This window comes from Hibiscus syriacus, unplaced genomic scaffold (genome assembly GCF_006381635.1).
Source record: "Hibiscus syriacus cultivar Baekdansim isolate YM2019G1 unplaced genomic scaffold, ASM638163v2 tig00111812_pilon, whole genome shotgun sequence".
Taxonomy (NCBI): domain Eukaryota; kingdom Viridiplantae; phylum Streptophyta; class Magnoliopsida; order Malvales; family Malvaceae; genus Hibiscus; species Hibiscus syriacus.
In genome coordinates, this window is record NW_024063187.1 from 347,047 (window position 1) to 370,127 (window position 23,081).

At 35.9% G+C, this 23,081-nt stretch overlaps 1 protein-coding gene across 1 annotated transcript; it reads left to right on the forward strand.

The window, feature by feature from the left end:
• The first annotated feature begins 1,183 nt into the window (after positions 1-1,183).
• Positions 1,184-22,485, forward strand: LOC120171197 (36.4 kDa proline-rich protein-like). Its single transcript, XM_039178949.1, is given in 4 exon segments — positions 1,184-2,803; positions 2,806-2,940; positions 5,564-5,570; positions 22,476-22,485. Coding segments are annotated over 2 exon segments (1,620 nt in total). The 5' UTR covers positions 1,184-1,299; the 3' UTR covers positions 2,922-2,940; positions 5,564-5,570; positions 22,476-22,485.
• Positions 22,486-23,081: the final 596 nt, after the last annotated feature.

A 23,081-nucleotide genomic window follows, 5' to 3' on the forward strand; every position in this document is an offset into this window, starting at 1 on the left:
AACTATCAAGGATTACGATAATTAGTATCAAGCCACTCCTTCACAATTTAGAATACGAATGTTCTTTGCATGGTATTTATACTTAATAAAAATAAAAAATATTTATTAAAAAACTAAAAACTAAAAACTAAAATATTTATAAAAAATCCAAAAATGTATAATTTTCTAACAATTATCCGAGGTAAAACCTTCGGAATTTACGTTGAGCCCTGCATTGTAGAACGTAATGTGTTGATTTGACATAAAATTCTGAAACATCGTGGTGGGGTTACTCTATCTTTGTATTTTAGACTTTCTAATGCCATTGTCCCCTTATGCACCGCTCTACCAGAAACAAAATATCCTGACAATGCCCCATGAATCTTATGACAAATTAATTTAACCTATGTAAATTTCTGTGCAAATGATAAAGAGAAGAAACAAATCTCTCACAGTCTCATACTTTTTTAGTTGTCATCCAGATCCAATGTTTTGCCTGATTAATCTCTCACGGTCTCATATTTTATATGCTTGATATTGACAAATGCATGCACTGTTTAGACGCGTTGTCGGTTCGAAATTGTTACTAAAATATACAACTTTAAGTAATATCCATCATAGTCGCTTAAGTTTACTGTGTAATATGTACATATCTTACCGACAAAACTTGCATGCCTCAGTGGCTTATCCAGGACTTGGCTCTTGCTGTCATTTTCAACTTTGGGTTAGACTAGTAGACGGTAACCCTACTCAATTTTCTTTTTCTTTGCATAATTGGAATAGTAAGACTGTAGCCCAACTCAAAATATTATTCGAGTTCTAGTTTAAATAATAAAAAAAATATTAGTTAAAAAATGGCAATATTCAAGTTTGAGGGGTGGATATTCATACTGCTTTCCGAACCCCAATAGGTATGATCCTTTTACAGGGATAATGATAGTGTGAAGTAGAAGAAAACGAAAAACAAGGGTGAGGTTTGTCATGTTGCAGAATTGGAATGATCACATCACATGCATGATGCATCCTCTTTATCCCAAAAGTAAACACTCACGGGTTCAACAGACTTAGAATTGTCATCAATCATGCAAGCATTTTCGGACTTCTCCATTCCAAAACAAACCGTACTTGACAGTGAAACCATGCATGTGGAAAGAAAGTCAATGAATGATGCCAAAGGCTCTAATATATGAACACCAAAACCACATTCTGATTGATTTCATTGCTTTCCATCTCGTCTTCCACTTTCCTCATCTTACGGTATAAAATCTGCATGGTTTGTTCGGAAAGAGTGAAATGAAAACGCAGTCTCCCTAAGCAGAGATGACGGGGAGGAAAAACCTAGCCAATTTCATTCTCTTGGTTTTGAACTTGGGAAGTTTGCTTGCTTCTCTTGCCTGCCCTCAATGTCCCCACAACCCTACTCCGCCGCCGAAATGTCCTCCGGCGCCTAAGTATCCCCCCAAGCATCCTCCCATTGTGAAGCCTCCATCTCACCCTAAACCGCCGAAACATCCACCCAGGCCTCCGGTTATTAGCCCTCCTTATCATCCCAAACCACCCAGGCCTCCGGTGGTTAACCCGCCGTACCATCCTAAACCACCTAAACATCCACCCCACCCTCCCAAGCCTCCTGTTGTAAAGCCCCCCTATGTACCCAAACCTCCGGTCGTAAAGCCTCCGCCTTACACACCCAAGCCACCCTACGTACCGGTGCCCAACCCACCTTACGTACCCAAACCTCCGGTCGTAAAGCCTCCGCCTTATACACCCAAGCCTCCCGTTGTAAATCCTCCGCCTTACACACCCAAACCACCCTACGTACCGGTGCCCAACCCACCTTACGTACCCAAACCTCCGGTCGTAAAGCCTCCGCCTTATACACCCAGGCCTCCCGTTGTAAATCCTCCGCCTTACACACCCAAGCCACCCTACGTACCGGTGCCCAACCCACCTTACGTACCCAAACCTCCGGTCGTAAAGCCTCCGCCTTATACACCCAAGCCTCCCGTTGTAAATCCTCCGCCTTACACACCCAAGCCACCCTACGTACCGGTGCCCAACCCACCTTACGTACCCAAACCTCCGGTCGTAAAGCCTCCGCCTTATACACCCAAGCCTCCCGTTGTAAATCCTCCGCCTTACACACCCAAGCCACCCTACGTACCGGTGCCCAACCCACCTTACGTACCCAAACCTCCGGTCGTAAAGCCTCCGCCTTATACACCCAAGCCTCCCGTTGTAAATCCTCCGCCTTACACACCCAAGCCACCCTACGTACCGGTGCCAAACCCACCTTACGTACCCAAACCTCCGGTCATAAAGCCTCCGCCGTATACACCCAAGCCTCCTCTTGTAAATCCTCCGCCTTATACACCCAAGCCTCCTGTTGTAAATCCTCCCCCTTACACACCCAAGCCACCTTACGTACCCAAACCTCCAACACCTTATTATCCAATACCGCCCGTCATATCACCACCGTTTGTGCCTCCAAGGCCACCGGTGTACCCCAGTCCTCCGATAGTGAATCCACCAACGCCGCCGATCCTGCCTCCTCCTATTGTGAAACCGCCGACGCCACCAACTTTGCCTCCTCCATCACCTCCTACTTTGAAGCCACCACCGGTGGAGACACCATGTCCTCCGCCGCCGCCTCCCGTGCCATATCCTTCCCCTCCGGCGCAACAAACATGTCCCATTGACACCCTCAAGCTAGGGGCATGCGTGGACGTGTTAGGTGGTCTGGTCCACATCGGCATAGGCAGCAGTGCCAAGGCCACGTGTTGTCCCGTGCTTCAAGGGCTGTTGGACTTGGACGCCGCGATTTGTCTTGCACCACGATCAAGGCCAAGCTTTTGAATATCAATATTATAATACCCATCGCCCTTCAGCTCCTCATCGACTGCGGCAAGACTCCACCTCCGGGATTCCAATGTCCGGCGTAATGATGAGAAAAAAAAACATGTTTCTGGTTTTTCATGTCATGTTATATGTTCTTAATAAACTCTGGTGTTTGCAGGTTGAAGACTTCAGTAATTTGTTTTTCAACATAAAAGACATGTCTAGGGTTTTGCTGTTAAACCTTTTAATAGATGTTGGTGAGCCAGCCATGAGTGATTAATGTTGTTTCCCCTCTTCTCTTATAATTTCAATGGCAAGCTTGTGATATATTGAACTTTGTCTGGTTCTACCTTTCTAAGAGGAAATTATTGAGGTTTACTAATTTTGGAATTGAAAGAAGATGATGAAAGTTAAAAATCACGTTCATGTATTCATTTAGATATGTCCGTACCTCCTCCGATGGTGGGCCAGTCCAGGGACTGATTTTCCTCATATACTACTCAATATTTCAGTGTATTGGACCTACGAGCTACTTCTTATATAGTAGGCAGGCAGCATCACATGTTTGTAAAAGATAGTATTATAGTATCAAATAATTATTTTTATTGTTATTTTATTATTTCAAATAATTTAATATTTAAATAAATAATTTATACTATATTTTTATAATTGATAAATAAATAAGATATATAATAATTTTAAAATATTATGCATCCAGTTGTCATCGTTACATCAAATAATTGTCATTATTATCATATTTAGATATAAGAATTGTAATTAGCACTTAAGTGTAAGACACCACTCTAGTTCGAATTAATCTTAAATAATCATTTTCCTATTCTTTAAAAATTATGATAATTTTAAAAAACAAATAAATAGATAAAATTAACAGAACTAAACTTGATATTTAATACCATTTAAACCCAAGAATTAACTAAATCAATATTCCAACAGACTATTTTAATCAATTTAATTTAATTAATTTATTAATAAATTTTAAAATATTATATCTAATATAAATTTATAATTTGAATCTTAAAATTAATGTTTTTTTATCCATCTCAATCCTCTTTGATATAGATTAATCTAGGGTGATTAAGTGATATGTTCTAAACATACCTAACTATTTGATAAATAATACTCAAATATCATACACTCAGTACTCGAATATTAAACTTCTAAATTATATTTTTTAATTAAATATTTAAATTACTTCCATCGAATAAATACTTAAATTATAATTTACTAATCACTTTAAATGCAAAAATTATATTTGTTTTAAAAAAATATCTCAACCAATCACAAATTAACACGTAAAATTTCATTAGAAAACTATCATCGCACCAAATGTCAATTCATACCACCAAATGTGCTAAAAATTCTTAATCATTTAATAACAAACACTTAAATATTTTATAATTTTTTATGCTCCAACTCAGGATATCTTACAATAATAATCATCATTTTATCATTAAGACCGTTTAATTTGTGCACCAATCTTTTACGTTTAAATAGAAGAGTTTTGTTCGATAATAAAATGATCAATGAATACAAAAGATCATTGAAAATCTATATTTAAAAAATTACTCTGAAGTGTTTTAAATAATTATTTGGTTGAAAAACTTCAGTGAAAGTGTATTTTTTTTTAATTTTATAAGTTGGATTGAATTACTGTTAGGTGTTTTTTTTATTAAGACTTAATACCAAAATAAGTGTTCAAATTATACCGTTTTTTTCAAATAGGTGCCTAATTTTTTTTATTAATTCAGGTGCATAACGTTACAAACGTTACCCATTTAGGTGCTCGAGTCTTCAACGACGTTAATTTTTCCCGTTAAGTGACACATGTCACACTATGATGATTTTGATTTTTTAAAATATTAAAAATATTATGATATTTATAAAAAACACTAACTTTTCTTATATTATAAAACAACCACAAAATCCCAAATCCTAACCTTAATCTGCCTCTGCTACCCTTTCCGGCCACGACCACCGCCACCGACATAGTCCCTTCCATCCTTCTACTCATACTTTGTTCTAGTTTCCGTCGATTGGCCGTCGGTATTGCTTGGGATCACGATTTTCATCCTATGTTTACATGATATAAAATGTTGATTAGTCATCAATCGCCTGTCGTTCGGTCACGATTTTATGGTGGTTTTAGTCGCCGGGGGAAGGGGAGGTCGGGTGGAGCTTCATCAATGGAAAAAGATGACTATCCTCATGGGTTTGAGGGTTGAAATGAAGGTTTTCAAAGTTTTGGGTTTATTTCAAAATTTGTGTTTCCTTTTAAAAATTTGCATATATAATTTTAATTTTTTAATTTTAAATAAAAATTTTAAAATTACTAGGTTGTGACACTGTAGATGCTCATTTTTTCTGGGGTTTCATTCGAATTTCATTTGAGTTTATATATATATCTATATATATATATATATATTATAATTAGTTATTTATATATTAATTATATGGGTTAACTATTATATCTAGTTATGCGCGTGTTTATATATATATATATATTTATATGGTTATGTTTTGACTTAGGTATATATAGGTGTGTCCATTTACATATTATTAATTATATAATATGCATAATACGTAGTTGTATATTGTATTATAGGTATCTTAGCATTGATATATATGTATGTTATATATATATATATATTATGTTGAGTATATTTACAAATAATATTAAATATATATATATATATATATTTATTAAATATTCTTTATTTTATTACAGGCCCAAAGTAATTACAAGGCTAATGACCTAGTGATAGAGGCCCAAAGCAATTACAAGCGACCCAAATGGCAGTCAAAGCCCGAACCAAAGTAAGCCCAAGCTACTAAGGTTTGCAGAAACCCTAGCCTCCATCAAGTCCCAGCGTCGCCGAGCCTTCACTGTTAAATCTCTTATGGGATCAACGACCCATATTGAACACACAAAACTAGGGTTTTACCTTAATGTTGCATCAGCCGTCGTCAATGCATCTGAACCGTTGGATCTGATCAACGATCCAACGATCATTCTTCAACCCGAGGAGACCAACCAACCATGCCTCGTGCGTGGGAAGTATGCTCGACGCTTCAGCTGCTTTCTAAGCTGTTGCGCACACGCGTTTCAACCAACCCCTGTTGTACTCGAGCACATGCTGTAGTAGCACCTGTTGTATCCCTGTCATATTCCCCGACAGTGGAAGAAGGTAGAGGCGACGGGCCACCCACAAAACTCTATAAGGAAGATTAACATTTTCTTAGCCGCGAGATCATCCACGCGATGAGTAAATCGATGGTCCTCCTCCCTCGCATGCAACAACAAAATATTAGAGAAAAACAGGGAGCAATATACAAGGTAGTAGCCAAAAAAGAAGAGGATAACCAAAAAACTGAGAGAAACCGAGAGGATAAACCAAGCATAAAAACAAGAAGGGGAATCTTGTTCTAGGGAGCTAACATAACCAATCAAAAGCAACTAAAAAGAACAAAAAAAGAGTCATTCGTATGACCGAGCAACCAAGTCATCAAAAAAGGGAGAGGCGTCAAAGAATAAAATTTTCAGATTTTCGTTCCGAAAAGTATCGTTGCCATCCCCTGGGATTCAGAAGCCATTGAGTCGAAGGTAAACCCTTCGTTTCCCTAGCCTTGGTCAAGTGATATAGGAGCCGGAGGTGGTCGATTCTTTAGTTTCCTGGGGTGTGTTTGGCTTTGGGTTATAAGAGAGAGTCAGACTCTGTTCGATCCCTCATCGAAGCTCGTATGCGACGATGGCCACGGTGGTCATTTGATTTCGTGAAGAAGGGGTGAAAGAATGAAAAAAAGAAAGGGAGATGAGAGTGAAAGAGAGAATAGATGAGAGGGGGTTAGAGATTATTAGGAAAAGAAAAGGGTGGTAAATAGGCTAAGGTTAGATTTCCCCCCAAAAATGTTATATGTATTCAAGCGCCAAAACGATGTCGTTTCATCTAGGGTAATAAATCCATGTTTCAACGCTTGGGATGGGTTATCCGTTGTATGGGACTCACCAGTTTTCATTTTAATTCTCTTTAGTCTTCAAATCAAGGTTTGCATATTTTGAATTTTATCTCCATATTTTACGCGCATTTCATTCCAATCCCAAGTGTTACTTTCTTAATTTATGTTGTTTTAGAAATTTGGTCATTAAATTTTTGCATGTTTTATTTTAGTCCAATGCATGTTTGTGGGTTTATTCTGATTTTAGTACCTGTAATTATGTGAGGTTGCATTTTCATCCAATAATATGCTTATTTCATTTATTTGTTATTTTACACTTTGTCCGCCTTTTCTTGGTTTTTGCTGTTTTAGTCCTTTATGACATTAATATATATATATATATATATATACACACACGTAGATACGCATAGTATGGTCCATGTAATATATTTTGTTTAGGCATATTTTTAAAATATGTTTTCTATCTAAGATATTATGATGTACTTGTGCAATCTTATGTATGTATGTGTACATATATATTATAAATATGTCTTAATTCTTGCCTTAATATTTTTATGCAAATACCAAATATAACATGATGAGCATTTTCTTAAATTATTAAATGAGTTAATATTAAAGGTATTTATTATATGTTACTTTAAAATAGTTATAATATATATTTACTTAATCGAATTTAAATATCATTAATCCTTAATATGTTTATAAATTATACATATAGTTGCATTTGCATATGCATGTGCTTATTTGAATGTGTTGATCTAGGTTCTATTATTTATTTAAGTATGTGGCACTCCTTAGATAATAGGTATAATACCCTCACAAGCATAACTCGACTCGATCTAAATAATTAGACTAAGGGTAATGCCCTTTCGTTTTAAGGTTACCGTGGAGTGGCTGTGTGTCCATGTTTTGTGAGTACTAAATATGGACATGAAGTATGTGCAAGTATACAAAATCGAACAAGTAATACAATGATAAGTGAGTATAGTCTCCACAGGGATTCGAGGAAATTTATACGTTAGTGTGATGGTATGTACTAATGAGAATGCTGAGGCAATGTGAAATGTATGTTGATGGGGATGAAATGATAGTGTGATGTGGGAGAAAATGGAGATGTTGTGGCAAAATAGAATATCTGTAGAGTAATCAAATGAGAATGTAAAGGCAAACAAAATGTAAACACTGGATTTTAATAGAATAACTTGATAATCCTCACAACAAGCTATTATGGGAATGAATGATAGGAATCACTTAGAAAACTTAAGTATATCTTCTCAGGATGGTCTTACTTCTATGTCTTACTTGCTTGACAAAGTTTACTAAAGGTGATTTACGCTATCTCTAGTCAAGGGACTCGACAGGTCGAGAATGCCTTGGCAATACCTCTCGGCATTAGCAGGTGCAGGTATCCCATTGGTTTAGATCAACAGAATATGTCACGACAATACCACTCAGCGTCAGCACTAGAATCTAACCTCTCGATCGAGAACCAATCCTTTTAGTCGATTGAAATCCTAGCCTTATGTATAAAGGTGGATTAGGTCTAGTTATTATCTAAAACTCATTGCTTATGTTGATCCTCCTTAGTTTCTTTCGAACACTAAATATGGGCTACTTAGTTTCTCTCAAACACTAAGTATCTTCCTAAGGAATGACTACTCTCATAGCTCCTACAACCTTAAGACATTAATCACCATAAGCAAAACAAATAAAAGAAAAGCAACCATCCATTAAAGATAAAGCTTAAACATCCATAGTGAACACACACCAAATAAAACTAGTTCATGGTGGGGTTCGAATATTCCAAGCAATAAGGCATGAAGATCATTTGTTCTATACAACCCAAATATGATAAGTGATAAAAAAGCAAAGGGATGGAGGAAAAACCTTCGACTTGCACTGTCGGAGCTCCTCTCGACCACCACGAACCACCTTAGCTTGCTAGCTCCTCTCGGATGTCTAGCTCGCCACTCCCTCTAGCTTGTAATGGAGGAATGCCACGACAAAAATTAATGACACAAAAATGAGGGACCTTTTTCTTTCAGTCACCTATTCACTCTTTTCTCAAGAATTTTAGCTCAAAATGGTGTAAAATCTCCCTTTCATCCTGTGGCCTCATATCCTATTTATAGTGGGGAATAAACTTAAGGATTTGTGTCAAAATTCCTATGATACCCCAAGTTTGTTCCCTTCACGTGAGGGGTAATTAGAGGTGGCAGTGGTCCTCTCTTGGGTGGCTTGGCAGTGGTCTATCCCAGGAGACTGGCAGCTGGGCGTACGTGCAGACAAGGTTTGTCGACAAAGGTGGTAGATGTTTCCTCCAGGTGTTTGGCAGTTGAAGGCACCTGAAGACAAGGACACCTGGATCTAAAAAATATCTTCTTTTGTCTTTTCCACTTTAGAAATACCGTTTCAAGTTGGCATTCACATTCTGGTCAGCTTTCCCAATATGTCACGGTAATTTTCCTCACTTATCCTTGCTCCCAGATCCTGCACATCATTACACAAAACACCTTCCCCATAACGCAACACCGTTTTCAAAATAAAATGCCACGACAAAATATATTTCAATAACATGCAACTATATGCTCCTAAATGCATCTATATGATCCTATATGGGCTTTTAGATAATAATAACTTAAGTGAAAAGGCCCTAAACATGGCTTTTTACGGAGTTATCACACCCCAAGCTTAAGCTATTGCTTGTCCTCAAGAAATACCATGGTAAGTTCAGGGTCATGAAAGTCATATATGATAGAATTTTAGCCCTCAGAACAGTTTGGTTCAACATGCTAGACTAATTTGAGAAATCAAGTACTGTCCCCTTGGGAAAGATCCTTTGTGTGTGTGTGTGTGATTGTATCAAGTCCATGCTTAAAAAAATCTAGAAAATTTCTAAGCAAGCTCTCTTGTTTTGCCACGACACTTACAAGTTTACTCCCACATTATTTTCTTCTTCTTTTTTAATATTGCTATGAGGGGAGTCAACTCATCACACCTACCGTTCTAGACTTGACAATTAGGTGGAGCGAACACTCCATTACCTAGCCTATTGGGCAGAGTCATCCCGTGACTATTTTCATTCACTCATATGCTATGGATGCCATTTATTTAAATATAGTATCCAGGCAATGCCATGTCATAGCGGAGTGTCCCTCTACAGTTATGTATAAACATTTATTTGCAATTTCATTTTTTTTTTCATTTTCAAGAACATGTGGGGTTTTCATCATTCAAAGACATTGTCAAAGTTTTATTCTTAGACATGCAAGAATTCTCTTATAAAAAATTTCTACATTCCTTAAGCATGGAAAACATACAATCCTGTATCAAAAAATCACAGAGAAGCAAGTCCTAGAGTTGGTTACATCATTCTCAATAGTCATGTACATTCAATTCTAGTCATAAAGAGTTCATCATCACCGGGCATTATTAATTTATTCCAAAGAACTAAATCGAGCACTTACTAATGTAATGGCATATTCATTCAACTAATACTATCATGCAATGATTTGAGAACCCTACCTCCCCCAAACTTGAGAAAAGCATTATTCTCAATGCAAAATAAAAACTAGGGAAAAACTAGACTACATGTTATGCAATGCAATGCAAGGTACCTTGACTATTTATGGTTGTGTTAGAGCTGTGGTGCAACGTGGGCGCTTGCGCAATGGTGTGGGACTAGAGTGTTCAGAATCTGTTGGTGGTGCAGTAGGGGGTCCTAAGGCCTTAAGGGATCAAGGTGAATTGAGGCTCCTCACGTTGAAACACCTTATTCCAATGGCATCGACTTATTCATAGGGGGAATAGTTGTGGCATTTCTGATTATGCTGCATCAAGTGGCTCTATGGGCTGTAAGGGTGTTGTTAAGATTGGTGACTAGACATCAGTCTCTTGGCATTCGGTTACTAGTACTGAGTGGATTGGATCAACGTCTTCTAGCACCTCCTCATTAGCGAGTTGGGGAAAAAGACAAAAGCATTAAATGTAAAAGTAAACCCAAAAAAGGAAAATTTTTAAAAAAGTCAAAAGTGAAGATTTTCCCTTCTATTTTTATCTTGGTACATCCAACTCCTATGTCCTTAACCATACGGTCCTCACATGCCATCTGTGTGGGTCCCTAAAAATTCAAAATAACTCAATTAACTGAAAAATAACTGAATATGAAATAAAATAAAAAATAAAATAAATGTTTTATTTATGAACATGAGTAAATCTGAAATATCATGGCATCTTCAAAATGCTCTACAGATTCAGGCATCTTTCAATAAGAGTGTCGATTTGTCACGCAAGGAAAGAGCTCCTTGATAAGCTTTCGGATGTTGACCGTTAACTTTAAAAATGGTCCCATCATCTATATTCTTGATATCAACAGTGCCATGAGGTTATACATGGTGTACTTCAAAGGGGTCAAGACCATCATGACTTTAGTTTATCAGGAAAGAGCTTCAGCCTTAAGTTGAAGAGGAGCACATGCTGGCCAATATGAAAATACATTGGCAAAAGTATTTGATCATGCCACTTCTTGATTTTTCTTTATAAAGGTTGGCATTTTCATATGCTTGTGCTATAAATTCTTTTATTTCATTCAGATAGAGTAATTGGTTCTCCCCAGATAGTTGCGCATCAAAATTAAGCTTCTTGATACCCAATATGCTTTATGCTCTAATTCCACATGTAGGTGGCATGCTTTCCCATACACCATCTTGAAAGGTGAAATTCCCAAAAGCATTTTGAATGTTGTTCGATAAACCCAGAGTGCTTCGTCAAGTTTTGGGGACCATTCATTCCTTCTATGATTCACCACCTTCTCTAGGAGTTGCTTAATCTCTCGGTTGGACACTTCAGCTTGCCCATTGGTTTGTGGGTGATATTCCATGGAAATTTTGTTTCGTACTCCATATATTTGTAATTCCTTGGCAATTAGCTTGTTATCAAAATGAGTGCCCTCATCAATAATGATGGCTTTAGGTGCTCCAAATCGGGTGAAGATGTTCTTGTGAAGGAACTTGAGCACGGTTTTAGAGTCATTCCTTGGTGTTACAATTTCTTTAACCCACTTAGATATGTAGTTTACAACAAGCAAGATATACAAGTATCCAAAATAAGACAGGAACGACCCCCATAAAGTCAATGCCTAAATGTCAAAGAGCTCAATCTCTAGAATATTTTGCAATGGTATTTCATGTCACCTAGAAATATTCCCAGTGCGCTGGTATCTATCACACGCTCTGTAAAACTCATGAGCATCCTTGAATAGTGAAGGCCAGTAAAAGCCTGATTGAAGGACCTTAGCATCAGTCTTCGTACCTCCAAAATGGCCTCCACAAGGGGTTGTGTGGAAATGGTGTAGAATGTCTCTTTGCTCCTCCTCAGGGACACAACATCGAATTATTTGATCGATACGTTGTTTGAATAAATATGTCTTGTCCCAAAAGTATAATTTGGCATTATGTTTGAACTTCCTCCTACCTTGGTTGTTCAATTCATAAGGAAAAATTTCACTATTAAGAAAATTGACTATGTCAGCTTACCATAGAATTGTCGTGGTATATAAAATTTTCTCATCAAGGAATGCTTCTTGAATATATAATTTGTCATGGCATTCAGTGTAACACCCCAACCCGTATCCGACCCAGATATAAGTCCGAAGTGTCACATTAACTTTTCAAATTCTTTATTTTTACAAAATAACTGAAAATTCAAATTCATATTCAAATAAAATGAATAATTTACATGAATTACAATCATATGGTTTTGCAAAACTGATCAGAGAATAGTCAACTCAAATCTTTTATTACATGCCAACTACATTTATTATAACAAACTACATACGAATCAAGTTCTTTTCTGATCTGATCTTTGGAAAGGAGAAGCTGATCTGACTTGCCTATCTTTGTTCATCTTTCTTCTCGAAACCTACGTGTAAAACACTCACATGCTAAGTCATTGACTTAGTGAGGCATATAAAACTTATAATGGAAACTTAAGTACTAACAATACAAGAACATTTCATATCATCATGTCATACAAAAACCATATAATATTTCATATAACAAAATGCATACATACACATATATCATCATTAATCCCTTTTATTTATAAATATTATACTTAAAAATTATACAAATCATATAATACATTTCACACAGCAAAACACATAACATCACACACATTTTATTTATGTTATCTCTTTTAATAGCCCATGGTACACTTCTGAGAACTAAAAATATGTGAGTGCATTGAGGTTGTGCACAAATGCTGTCAGCACAACTCGTATAAATTGCACTGAGTTTCATATAAAATGTCCCGAAAGACCACGTAGAATTGTACCGAATGACCACATATATGTCCCGAAGGAGCTCATAGAATTGCCCCAAAGGACCACATATATGTCCCGAAGGACCTCGTAGAACCCTCGACTCTTGGCATGCCAATTATACCCTTAGCTCCCATCTCACATACTATGGGCTTATCATTTATCATTTATTGTATCTTATTTCACATAGTCAATTAATCACGTAGTTCATATCACATGGCTTATCTCGTATGTTCATGTAAACACGTAGATTATATCACATGGATAATATCTTGTACGTATATATATTCACATATATCACATAACACATAAACTAACATATAAACTTATACATATACTCATGTACACATTTTCATATAGCCCATATATCAATACCATATAGCTTATCTCACAGTTTTCCATAATCACTTTATATCACATTAATTATATATTAGTTTCATATATTTACTTAGTTCAGTTTCACAAAGCTTGTCACATATGCATATATTTTTATAACTTATTATCACCTAGTTCCTATAACATTATCATATGATTTCGTAGATCCTTGCCATATAACTCATATCACATAGGAATTTCACAAGACTTATATCATAGGTTTATTTAAACACATAGATCCTCCCCTATAACTTATCTTAAATATTCGTATAATAACTTATGTCAATATATCCTAGCTTATATCCTATTCTCATATTATTATATAGGTCAAGGCTACTTAGCTTATCCCATTTTTCATTAAATCACATAAGTCAATTATACCATTTCACATATATCTAATTTATATAACTTATACCTTGTTATCATATATTCACCTAGATCATTATCACACCAGATAACATACAACACATAATTCATGAATAACAATGCATATAACACATAAACATGTATTCATGTACACAAATAGAAACCATATAAACAATATGCTTACATTCATAGAATCATACAATCAAAGCATTGGAAATAGACTCATCGCAAGTCTTATTTCCATAAAACACCATACACACTATAATATGTACTCACCTTAGCCTCACTAGTCCAAGAAATACACTTATCTCTTTCTTGATCGATCTTATCTTGTTGACTTATCTGGTAGTTGCTTTCGTTCGATATCTACACGATACACATAATCGATATGGATGCCTTAAGTTGAATCACTATTAATCAATAGTATATAACATAAGCTATACAAAGTACTTAATTCATAATTTCCATATGAGTAGTATCGATACCCAAGGTACAGTAAAAATACTTCTACCCTATAGTATCGATACTATACTTCAGTAATGATACCCAATTTCAATTCTGGAATTCCTTTTCAAAATGGTACTGATAGTTGCTAATGGTATTAATATCCCTAGTATCAATACTACTCCTTTGGTATCGATACTTCTTAAAGATTTCATCAGATTTTATCTTATGGTATCGATACTGTTCCTCCAGTATCGATACCCCAAGCTCAAATTCTACTCATTTTGCTTTGAAGTATCGATATTTTTCATCCAATACCAATATCTCATGCCCATAACTTATTTATTTTACCCGAAAACTTTCCAAAACTTACTTAACTTCCACTCTACTAACTCTTTTCAATTCATTAAACATAAATATACTTATTAAAACTAACTAATATAACTTCAACACACTTAAACATCCAAAATCCTCATAGAACACTTGGAAACAAAAATCACCCCAATTATTCAACATGTTCTAAATCCCTTCCTAACACTTTAGATTTCTTATTTCAGCTCTTGACAAGTCAAATTTAACCTCAACCGTCATTTACAAACTCTTTTTCAACAACTCACTCCAAAACCTTTTACTTTCAATCTTTCATAATTAATTCATCTCTGAGTTTTAAGCCACCTTAAGCTTTCCTTAAGCTTTACTAATACTCCAAGAGTCAAAACTAATAAAAAATTATAAGAAATAAACAACTGGATGAATCCTTACCTTAGCCAATCACTCACGTAGAGAGGAGGAAGAAATGATGAAGAAAGAGGAAAAAATATTATAGATTTCCCCCACTATTCTCCACGTGGAGATATATAACCCCAAATAAACATTTTAAATTCATTAATTACCAAAAGACCAATATGCCCTTTCTATTTCCAAACTTTTCTATTAAATCCAACACCAAGATACTCCTATTAAGTCCTTTAACTCTTCAATTTTTCTAAAATTTATCACCAAGTTTCAAAACTTACGTTTTAGTCACTAGCCTGGTTTTTGGGATGTTACATTCAAAATTGTTTTCTAGCCTAGATAGATGATTTGCAACATGGTTCTCAGTACCTTTTCTATCTATCTCCTCTAAGTCAAATTCTTGCAATAGTAATATCTACCTAATGAGTCTAGGCTTGGCATCTTTCTTGTTTACTAAGTATTTGACAGCTGAATGATTAGTTTGAACAATAGCTTTGTTGCCTATCAAGTATGACCTAAACTTATCAAATGCAAATACAACAACAAGTAATTTCTTCTCAGTGGGTGTGTAATTCATTTGTGCTTCATTCAAGGTACGACTAGCATAACATATAACATGGAAAATGTTACCTCTGTGTTGCCCAAGTACAGCTCCCAAGGAAAAATCGCTCGCATCACATATTAGCTCAAATGGTGACGACCAATCGGGGGACCATAATAAGCGTAGAGATAAGTCTTTGTTTCAGCTTGGTGAACGCGTCTTGGCACTTTTTATTGAACACGAAGGGCTAATTTTGTTGAATCAGGGCACATAAGGGTTTAAATATCGTGGAGAAGTCCTTGATGAATCTTCTATTGAAACTGACATATCCAAGAAAACTTCCAATCCCCTTGACAGATGTTGGTTGGGGTAGCTTCTCAATCACCTTGATTTTGGATTTGTCCACTTCAATGCCCTTATGAGAGATCTTATAGCATAGGACAATACCTTCGATCACCTTGAAGTGACACTTTTCCCAAATCAGTACGAGGTATGCCTCCTCACATCTCTTGAGTACCTTTGCCAAATTGCTGAGGCATTTCTCAAAGTCATCTCCAAAAACTGAAAAGTCATCCATAAAGATTTCTAGGAAGTCTTCAACCATGTCAAAATATATATCTTACAGACAGCGTTGAAAAGTTGTCGGGGCATTACATAGTTCAAAAGGCATCATTCGAAAAACATAAGTTCCATAGGGACACGTGAACATAGTCTTCTTATGGTCTTCTAGTGCGATGGAAATTTGACTGTACCTTGAATATTCATCCAAGAAGCAGTAAAATACCTTGTATGCCAATCGATCATGTATTTGATCAATGAAGCACAAAGGAAAGTGGTCTTTCTTGGTGGCCTTGTTTAGCTTACGATAGTCCATGCATATCCTCTACCCGGTGACAGTGCGTAATGGCAACAACTCATTATCCTCGCTAGTCACTACGGTTGTGCGTCCCTTCTTTGGCACACATTGGACAGGACTCACCCATAAACTATTAGATATGGGTAAATCACTCCAGCATCAAGCCATTTGAGGATTTTTTTCATCACTACTTTCTTCATGATTGAGTTTAGTCTTCTTTTTGATTCTATGGATTTTTCATAACATTCTTTTAGTAGGATCTTGTGAATGAAAATAGTGGGACTTATCCTCTTTAGATCTACCATAGTCTATCCTAACGTATTTTTTGTTGCGACAAAACACTTTACAAACTACATTCTTGGTTAGGAGTAAGAAAAGAGGAATTAATAACAGATAAAGTTTCATTACTACATAGGTAATCATATTTAAAATGTTATGGCAAATTCTTTAACTCTAGGGTAGATGCATGCTGTAATGAGGTCTTAAGAGGAACAAACTTATCAAAATCAAGAGGTTCAAAGTATGTATCTAGGATAGCTATGAGAAAGCTATCATGTTGCACCTCCAAAGAAAAGTTATTGGGCTTCTTGATACTTTTATCTTCAATAAGCCTCTCATAATTTTCTAGCTGAATAAAATTATCATAGAAAATTGATCTGCTTCTCCTGCTATCAATGAATCCACTTTCAAAATGCTCTAACATTCTTCAGACTCATCTATATACTTGAGAGTACAAAAAACATTAACAGTGACATATTGGTCATCCACTCTCATCGTGAGGTTGCCCTTCTCACAGTCGATAAGAATACGTCCAGTAGGTAGGAAGGGTCTCTCCAAGATTATGGGTGTTGTGGCATCAACCTCAAAATCAAGTATAAGGAAGTCTACTGGAAACATAAATTTGTCCACCCTTAAAATAACATCCTTAACTTTCATTTCGGGACAAACATGGGAGTGGTCGGCTAGTTGCAAGATAACGGAGGTGGGTCTTGCATTTCCTATTCCAAGCTTCAAGAAGATTGACTTAGGCATTAAGTTCACGCTTGAGCCAATGTCACATAGTGCCTTTCTAACATTATTTTCTCCTATAAAAAATGGAATGATCAAGCTTCCTAGATCTTGTCACTTTGGCAAAAGCTTGCACAAGGCAGAGTAGTACACTTTTACCGTGGCAATGGTCTCAAACTTCTCAGTTTTCTTTTCTTGGTAACAATCTCTTTGAGAAATTTAGCATATGTCAGTATTTGTTCTATAGCTTCAAGAAAAGGAAATTAATGTGGAGTTGGTCCAGATTATCGAAAATCTTCTTGAATTGAATGTCATCATTATGCTTCTTTAGTATTTGTGGGAAGGTTGGTGGGGTCTAACTTCTTTTAGTGAATTGATAGGAACAACATTTTTCGTGGCACTTTTGTTTGCTCCCTCAGTAGTTTCACTGGATGAACCTTTATACTTATCCTCCTCCACTTGTGTTTCTTATAACACTTCATGCTCATCTGGCATAGTTATAGGGGGTAAATCATCATTCTTTCTTCTCCCAAACTTGTCTTGTATATTGATTTGGGTGCCACTCCGTACAGTGAGTGCACTAAATTGCTAATTTCCATGGGCTTTAGTGACTTTAGTGTCATTCGATAGATGATCTGGTTGACATTCTTGTATTGTCGCGACAATTTGACCAACCCAACCCTCCAAAGTCCTCAGAGATGAGTTGTGGCTTTGAAGTAAAGCTCATTGACTGTGTAATAAGGGTCCTTGGTTTTTTATGGAGGTAGCATGGTCTTGCAGCATGGTTTTCGTGGTTGCTATAAAATCTTGGATTGTGGCCTCCAAATAACTTGTGTTGGATGAAGATGATACTCCCTTGTTAGAAATATGCCATGGCATATTCGTTTGAAAACCTTGGGAGTTATTGAAATTCTACGGCTTAACAGGTTGATTAGTATTGCTAGTTTCTTGATTTCTCCACTAGAAGTTTGGATGTTGATGTCATACAGGATTATAAGTGTTAGAATAGGGGTTGTTATTGCCTCGATTGTAGTTTCCTATATAGTTGATGGATTTCTAATTGGTCGGGCACTCACTCTCATGGTGATTTCCATAGCATAATAAACATGATGAGTTGGCTGCCTTAACTTCTTTCACTTCACTTGTTCGTTGCAAATTCTTCAACATATTGGTGATTGCAACAAGTTGGGAAGACACGACATCTTTAATATCCAACTTGAATGCCACATGCGCTTTTCGTCCAATTCCAAGCCTTGTAGATGAGAATTGATAATCATTGTTGGCAATCCTATCCAGAATATAAAACACCTCTATAGGTGATTTATCGAGCAATGTTCCATTTGCTAAGCATCTAACATCATCCTCATGGGTATATTTAGTCCATTATAGAACATTACCACTTGAGTCCAATCTTGAAAACCATGATTAGAGCATTTGCAAAGCAATTATTTATACCGATCCCATCATTCATACATTGATTTGTCATCATCTTGACGAATAGAAGCGATGTCGTTCCTCAGTTGAGTGTTCATGTTCGACAGATTATACTACAACAAAAAACTTTTACGCATATCAGTCCAAGACTACATCGAGCCAGTTGGAACACCACTCAACCAAGCCCTCACTCAATCACACAGAGAATATGGAAATAACTTTAACTTCTATACATCTTCGTGCACTCCTTTTGTCGAAAAAAAAACACACACACCAAGAAGTTACAGATGTGTTGTCTGGCATCTTCATGAGGCATTCCCCCAAACTACCCTATAGAATTCATCATATTAACCTGACTGGTTTAAGCTAAAAATGGGAATGCCTGAATCTCGGGTGCCACAATTCATGGACTTAAGTCGTCCAAGATAGGATTTAAGTGATCTTAAATGGCACGAGGCCTACCTCCATTCCTAACATTCAGAATTACCTCAGTATTCTGATCTTCCTCTTGACTAATACGTTGATTGCCAATTTGATATATTTTTGCACCTTGAACACGTTGAGCACATATTTTTTGCCTAAAAATCCCTTAATCTCAGGTTCAATTGGTTCTAATGGGTTGTCAGAGTGTCTTCTAGTCATACACTAAGAAAAACCTAAAAAATACAAGGAAAATAACATGTAAAACTATATAAAAAATGAAAAAGTAAAATAAAAATGCTATGACAAAACTAATTAACTTCCAGTTGCCAATCCCCGATAATGGTGCCAAAACTTGTCCGCATTTTGTGAGTACTTAATATGGACGCAAAGTATATACAAGTGTACACAATCAAACAAGTAATACAGTGATAATTAGTATCATCACCACAGGGATTGGAGGAAATTTATAAGTTTAATCAAAGCAAAGAACTACTTTATCTAAGTATAGTTAGTGTGATGGTATGTACTAATGAGAATGTGAGGCAATGTGAAATGTATGTTAACGGGGATGGAATGATAGTGTGATGTGGCAGTAAATGGAGATGTCATGAAAAAATAGAATATGTGTAGAGTAATCAAATAAGAATGTAAATGAAAAACAAAATGAAAACAATATATTTTAATAGAATGGCTTGATAATCCTCACACAACAATCTACTATGGGAATGAATGATAGGAGTGACTTAGGAAACTTAGGTCCATTTTCTCAGGATGGTCTTACTTCTATGTCTTGCTTGCCCGAAAGAGTTTACTAAAGGTGCCCTATACTATCTGTAGTTAAGAGACTCGATAGGTTGAGAATGCCTTGGTAATACCTCTCGGCGTTAGCAAGTACAATTATCCCATTGGTTCTGATAAACATAATATGTCACGACAATACCACTCGGCGTCAGCACTAGTATCTAACCTCTCGATCGAGCACTACTCCTTTTAGTCGATTGAAATCCTAGCCTTATGTCTAAAGGTGGATTAGGCCTAGTTACTATCTAAAACCCATTGCTTATATTGATCCTCCTTAGTTTCTTTAGAACACTAAAAATGAGATACTTAGTTTCTCTCAAACACTAAGGTGGTGTTTGGTTCGCTGGAATCCCTTGGAATTGGTGGGAATTGGAATCCAATTCCACCACTTTCCCATGTTTGGTTCATGTTTTCCAAGGGAATTAGAATCCCTCATGGCTTCAACTTTCCATCAAATGAGAGAAAGTGAATTCCATCCAAGAATGGATGGAATTCAATTCCCTTGTTGGAGGGAATTGAAATTTGACCATACTACCCTTATCAATCTTTTGGTAACTTATTTATATATTGAATAAAAATATTTTTTTATTATTTCGGGTCGGGTCGGGTGAAACTTTATTTTGGTCGGGTTGGGTCGGTTTTTTAAGTGTGATATTAGGGTCGGGTCGGGTCGAGTTCGGGTTTAGGGTGAAAAATACCCGACTCAAAAATATATATAATTTTACCTTATATATTTAGGAATAATTACAATAATACCCCTCTATATATATATATATTTTTAATTAAGTCACTGTTTTTATTGAATAAAAATATTTTTTTTATTATTTCGGGTCGGGTCGGGTCAGATTTCTAATTCATATATTCGGGTCGGGCCGGGTGATACTTTATTTTGTTCGGTTCGGGTCGGGTTTTTAACTGTGATATTCGAGTCGGGTCTTTAACTGTGATATTCAGGTCGGGTCGGGTTTGGGTTTAGGGTGAAAAAATCGGACCCGACCCAAAAAAAATATATAATTTTACCTTATATATTTAGGAATAATTACAATAATACCCCTATATATATTTGTTTTCAATTAAGTCCATGTTTTTATTGAATAAAAATAATTTTTTTATTATTTCGTATCATGTCGGGTCGGGTTTCTAATTCATATATTGAATAAAAATAGTTTTTGGTATATGTTTTAGTAACTAATTAACATACTCCGATTGGAATGTATCGAAATATTGCTCTATCTTTTGGTAACTTATTAACATATTTTGATTGCGATGATTTTAACTTATGATGTTTATTAGCATGATTTTTATAATTTATTGAAATGAATAATCAATCAATAAAATGAAAATTTAATATTTTTTAATTTTTTATAATATATTACTACATGTAAGTTGTAAAACAAACTAAAATAAAGCAAAAAAACAAGAAGGGCAATTCTGTCATTTTACATTACTGAAATCGAATTCATCTGACATGTCTGCGAACCAAACAGAATATGGAATTGGATTTCAATTCCATTTCCTGCCAACCAAACAGAATATGGAATTGGATTCCAATTCCTGACAGATTCTAATTCCTTCACAGATTCCAATTCCCTCATAAACATTCCAGCGAACCAAACGCAACCTAAGTAATTTCCTAAGGAATGGCTACTCTTATAGCTCTTATAACCTTAAGATATTAAGCACCATAAGCAAAACAAAAAGGAACATAAAGAAAAACAACCATCCATTACAAAAAAGCTTAAACATCTGTACTAAACTCTCACCAAATAAAGCTAGTTCATGGTAGGGTTCGAATATTCCAAGCAACAGGACATAATGATCATTCATTCCATACAACCCAAATATGATAAGTGCTAAGAAAACAAAGGGATGGAGGAAAAAGTCTTCGACATGCACTGTCGAAACTCCCATCAGCCGCCACAAACCGTCTTAGCTTGCTAGATCCTATCGGATGTCTAGTTTGCCACTCCCTCTAGCTTGTTAATGGAGGAATGACACGACAAAAGAGAATGACAGAAAAAGGAGGAACGTTTTTCTTTCAACTGCTTCTTTACTATTTTCTCAAGGATTTAGCTCAAAATGGTGTAAAATCCCCCTTTCATCCGGTGGCCTCATCTATTATTTAGTGGAAAATAAACTTAGGGATTGTATCAAAATTCCTATGATACCCCAAGTTGGTTCCCTTCGCGTGAGGGGTGATACAGAAGTGGTAGTGGTCCCCTCCTTGGTGACGTGGCACTGGTCTATCCTGGGAGGCTGGCAGCTGGACGTACATTCAGACAAGGTCGACCGACAAAGGTGCAGATGTTCCCTCCTAGGTGTTTGGCAGTTGAAGGCACATGAAGACAAGGAAAGTTGTCTCTTAAAACCATCTTCTTTAGTCTTTTCTACTTTAGAAATGCTATTTTAAGTTGGCATTTATATTTTTCTCATTGTTCCCAATATGTCACGACAATTCTCCTCGCTTATCCTTGCTCCAAAATCCTACACATCATCAAACAAAAGACATTCCCTATAACGCAACACCATTTTCAAAATAAAATGCCACAAAAAATATATTTCCACCCATGCAACTATATGCTCCTAAAGGCATCTATATGATCCTATATGGGCTTTTAGACAATCAATAACTTAAGTGAAAAGGCCATAAATATGGCCTTTTTATGGAGTTAACACGTATAAGAAAGTTACTTCCAACAATTTTAAAATGAAAGTGCATCCATTAAGTAAACCCTAAAATTCAACATCTAAAATTTGGGAACAAGAGAAAAATGAGTGTTTGTCTTTTTAAATTCTTCAAGAAATGATCGTTAGAACTTATAAAAGGTCTGATCTCGACGACTTTAAATAATCAAATATCCTTCTTTTAATAGGATTGGTAATTTTTAATTTAATTTACTTTATTTTATTATCATTCATGCATTTAAATTAATAATGAATTTTAGAATGGACTTGTAATATTTGTTTATTTCAATTGGAGTAAGAAT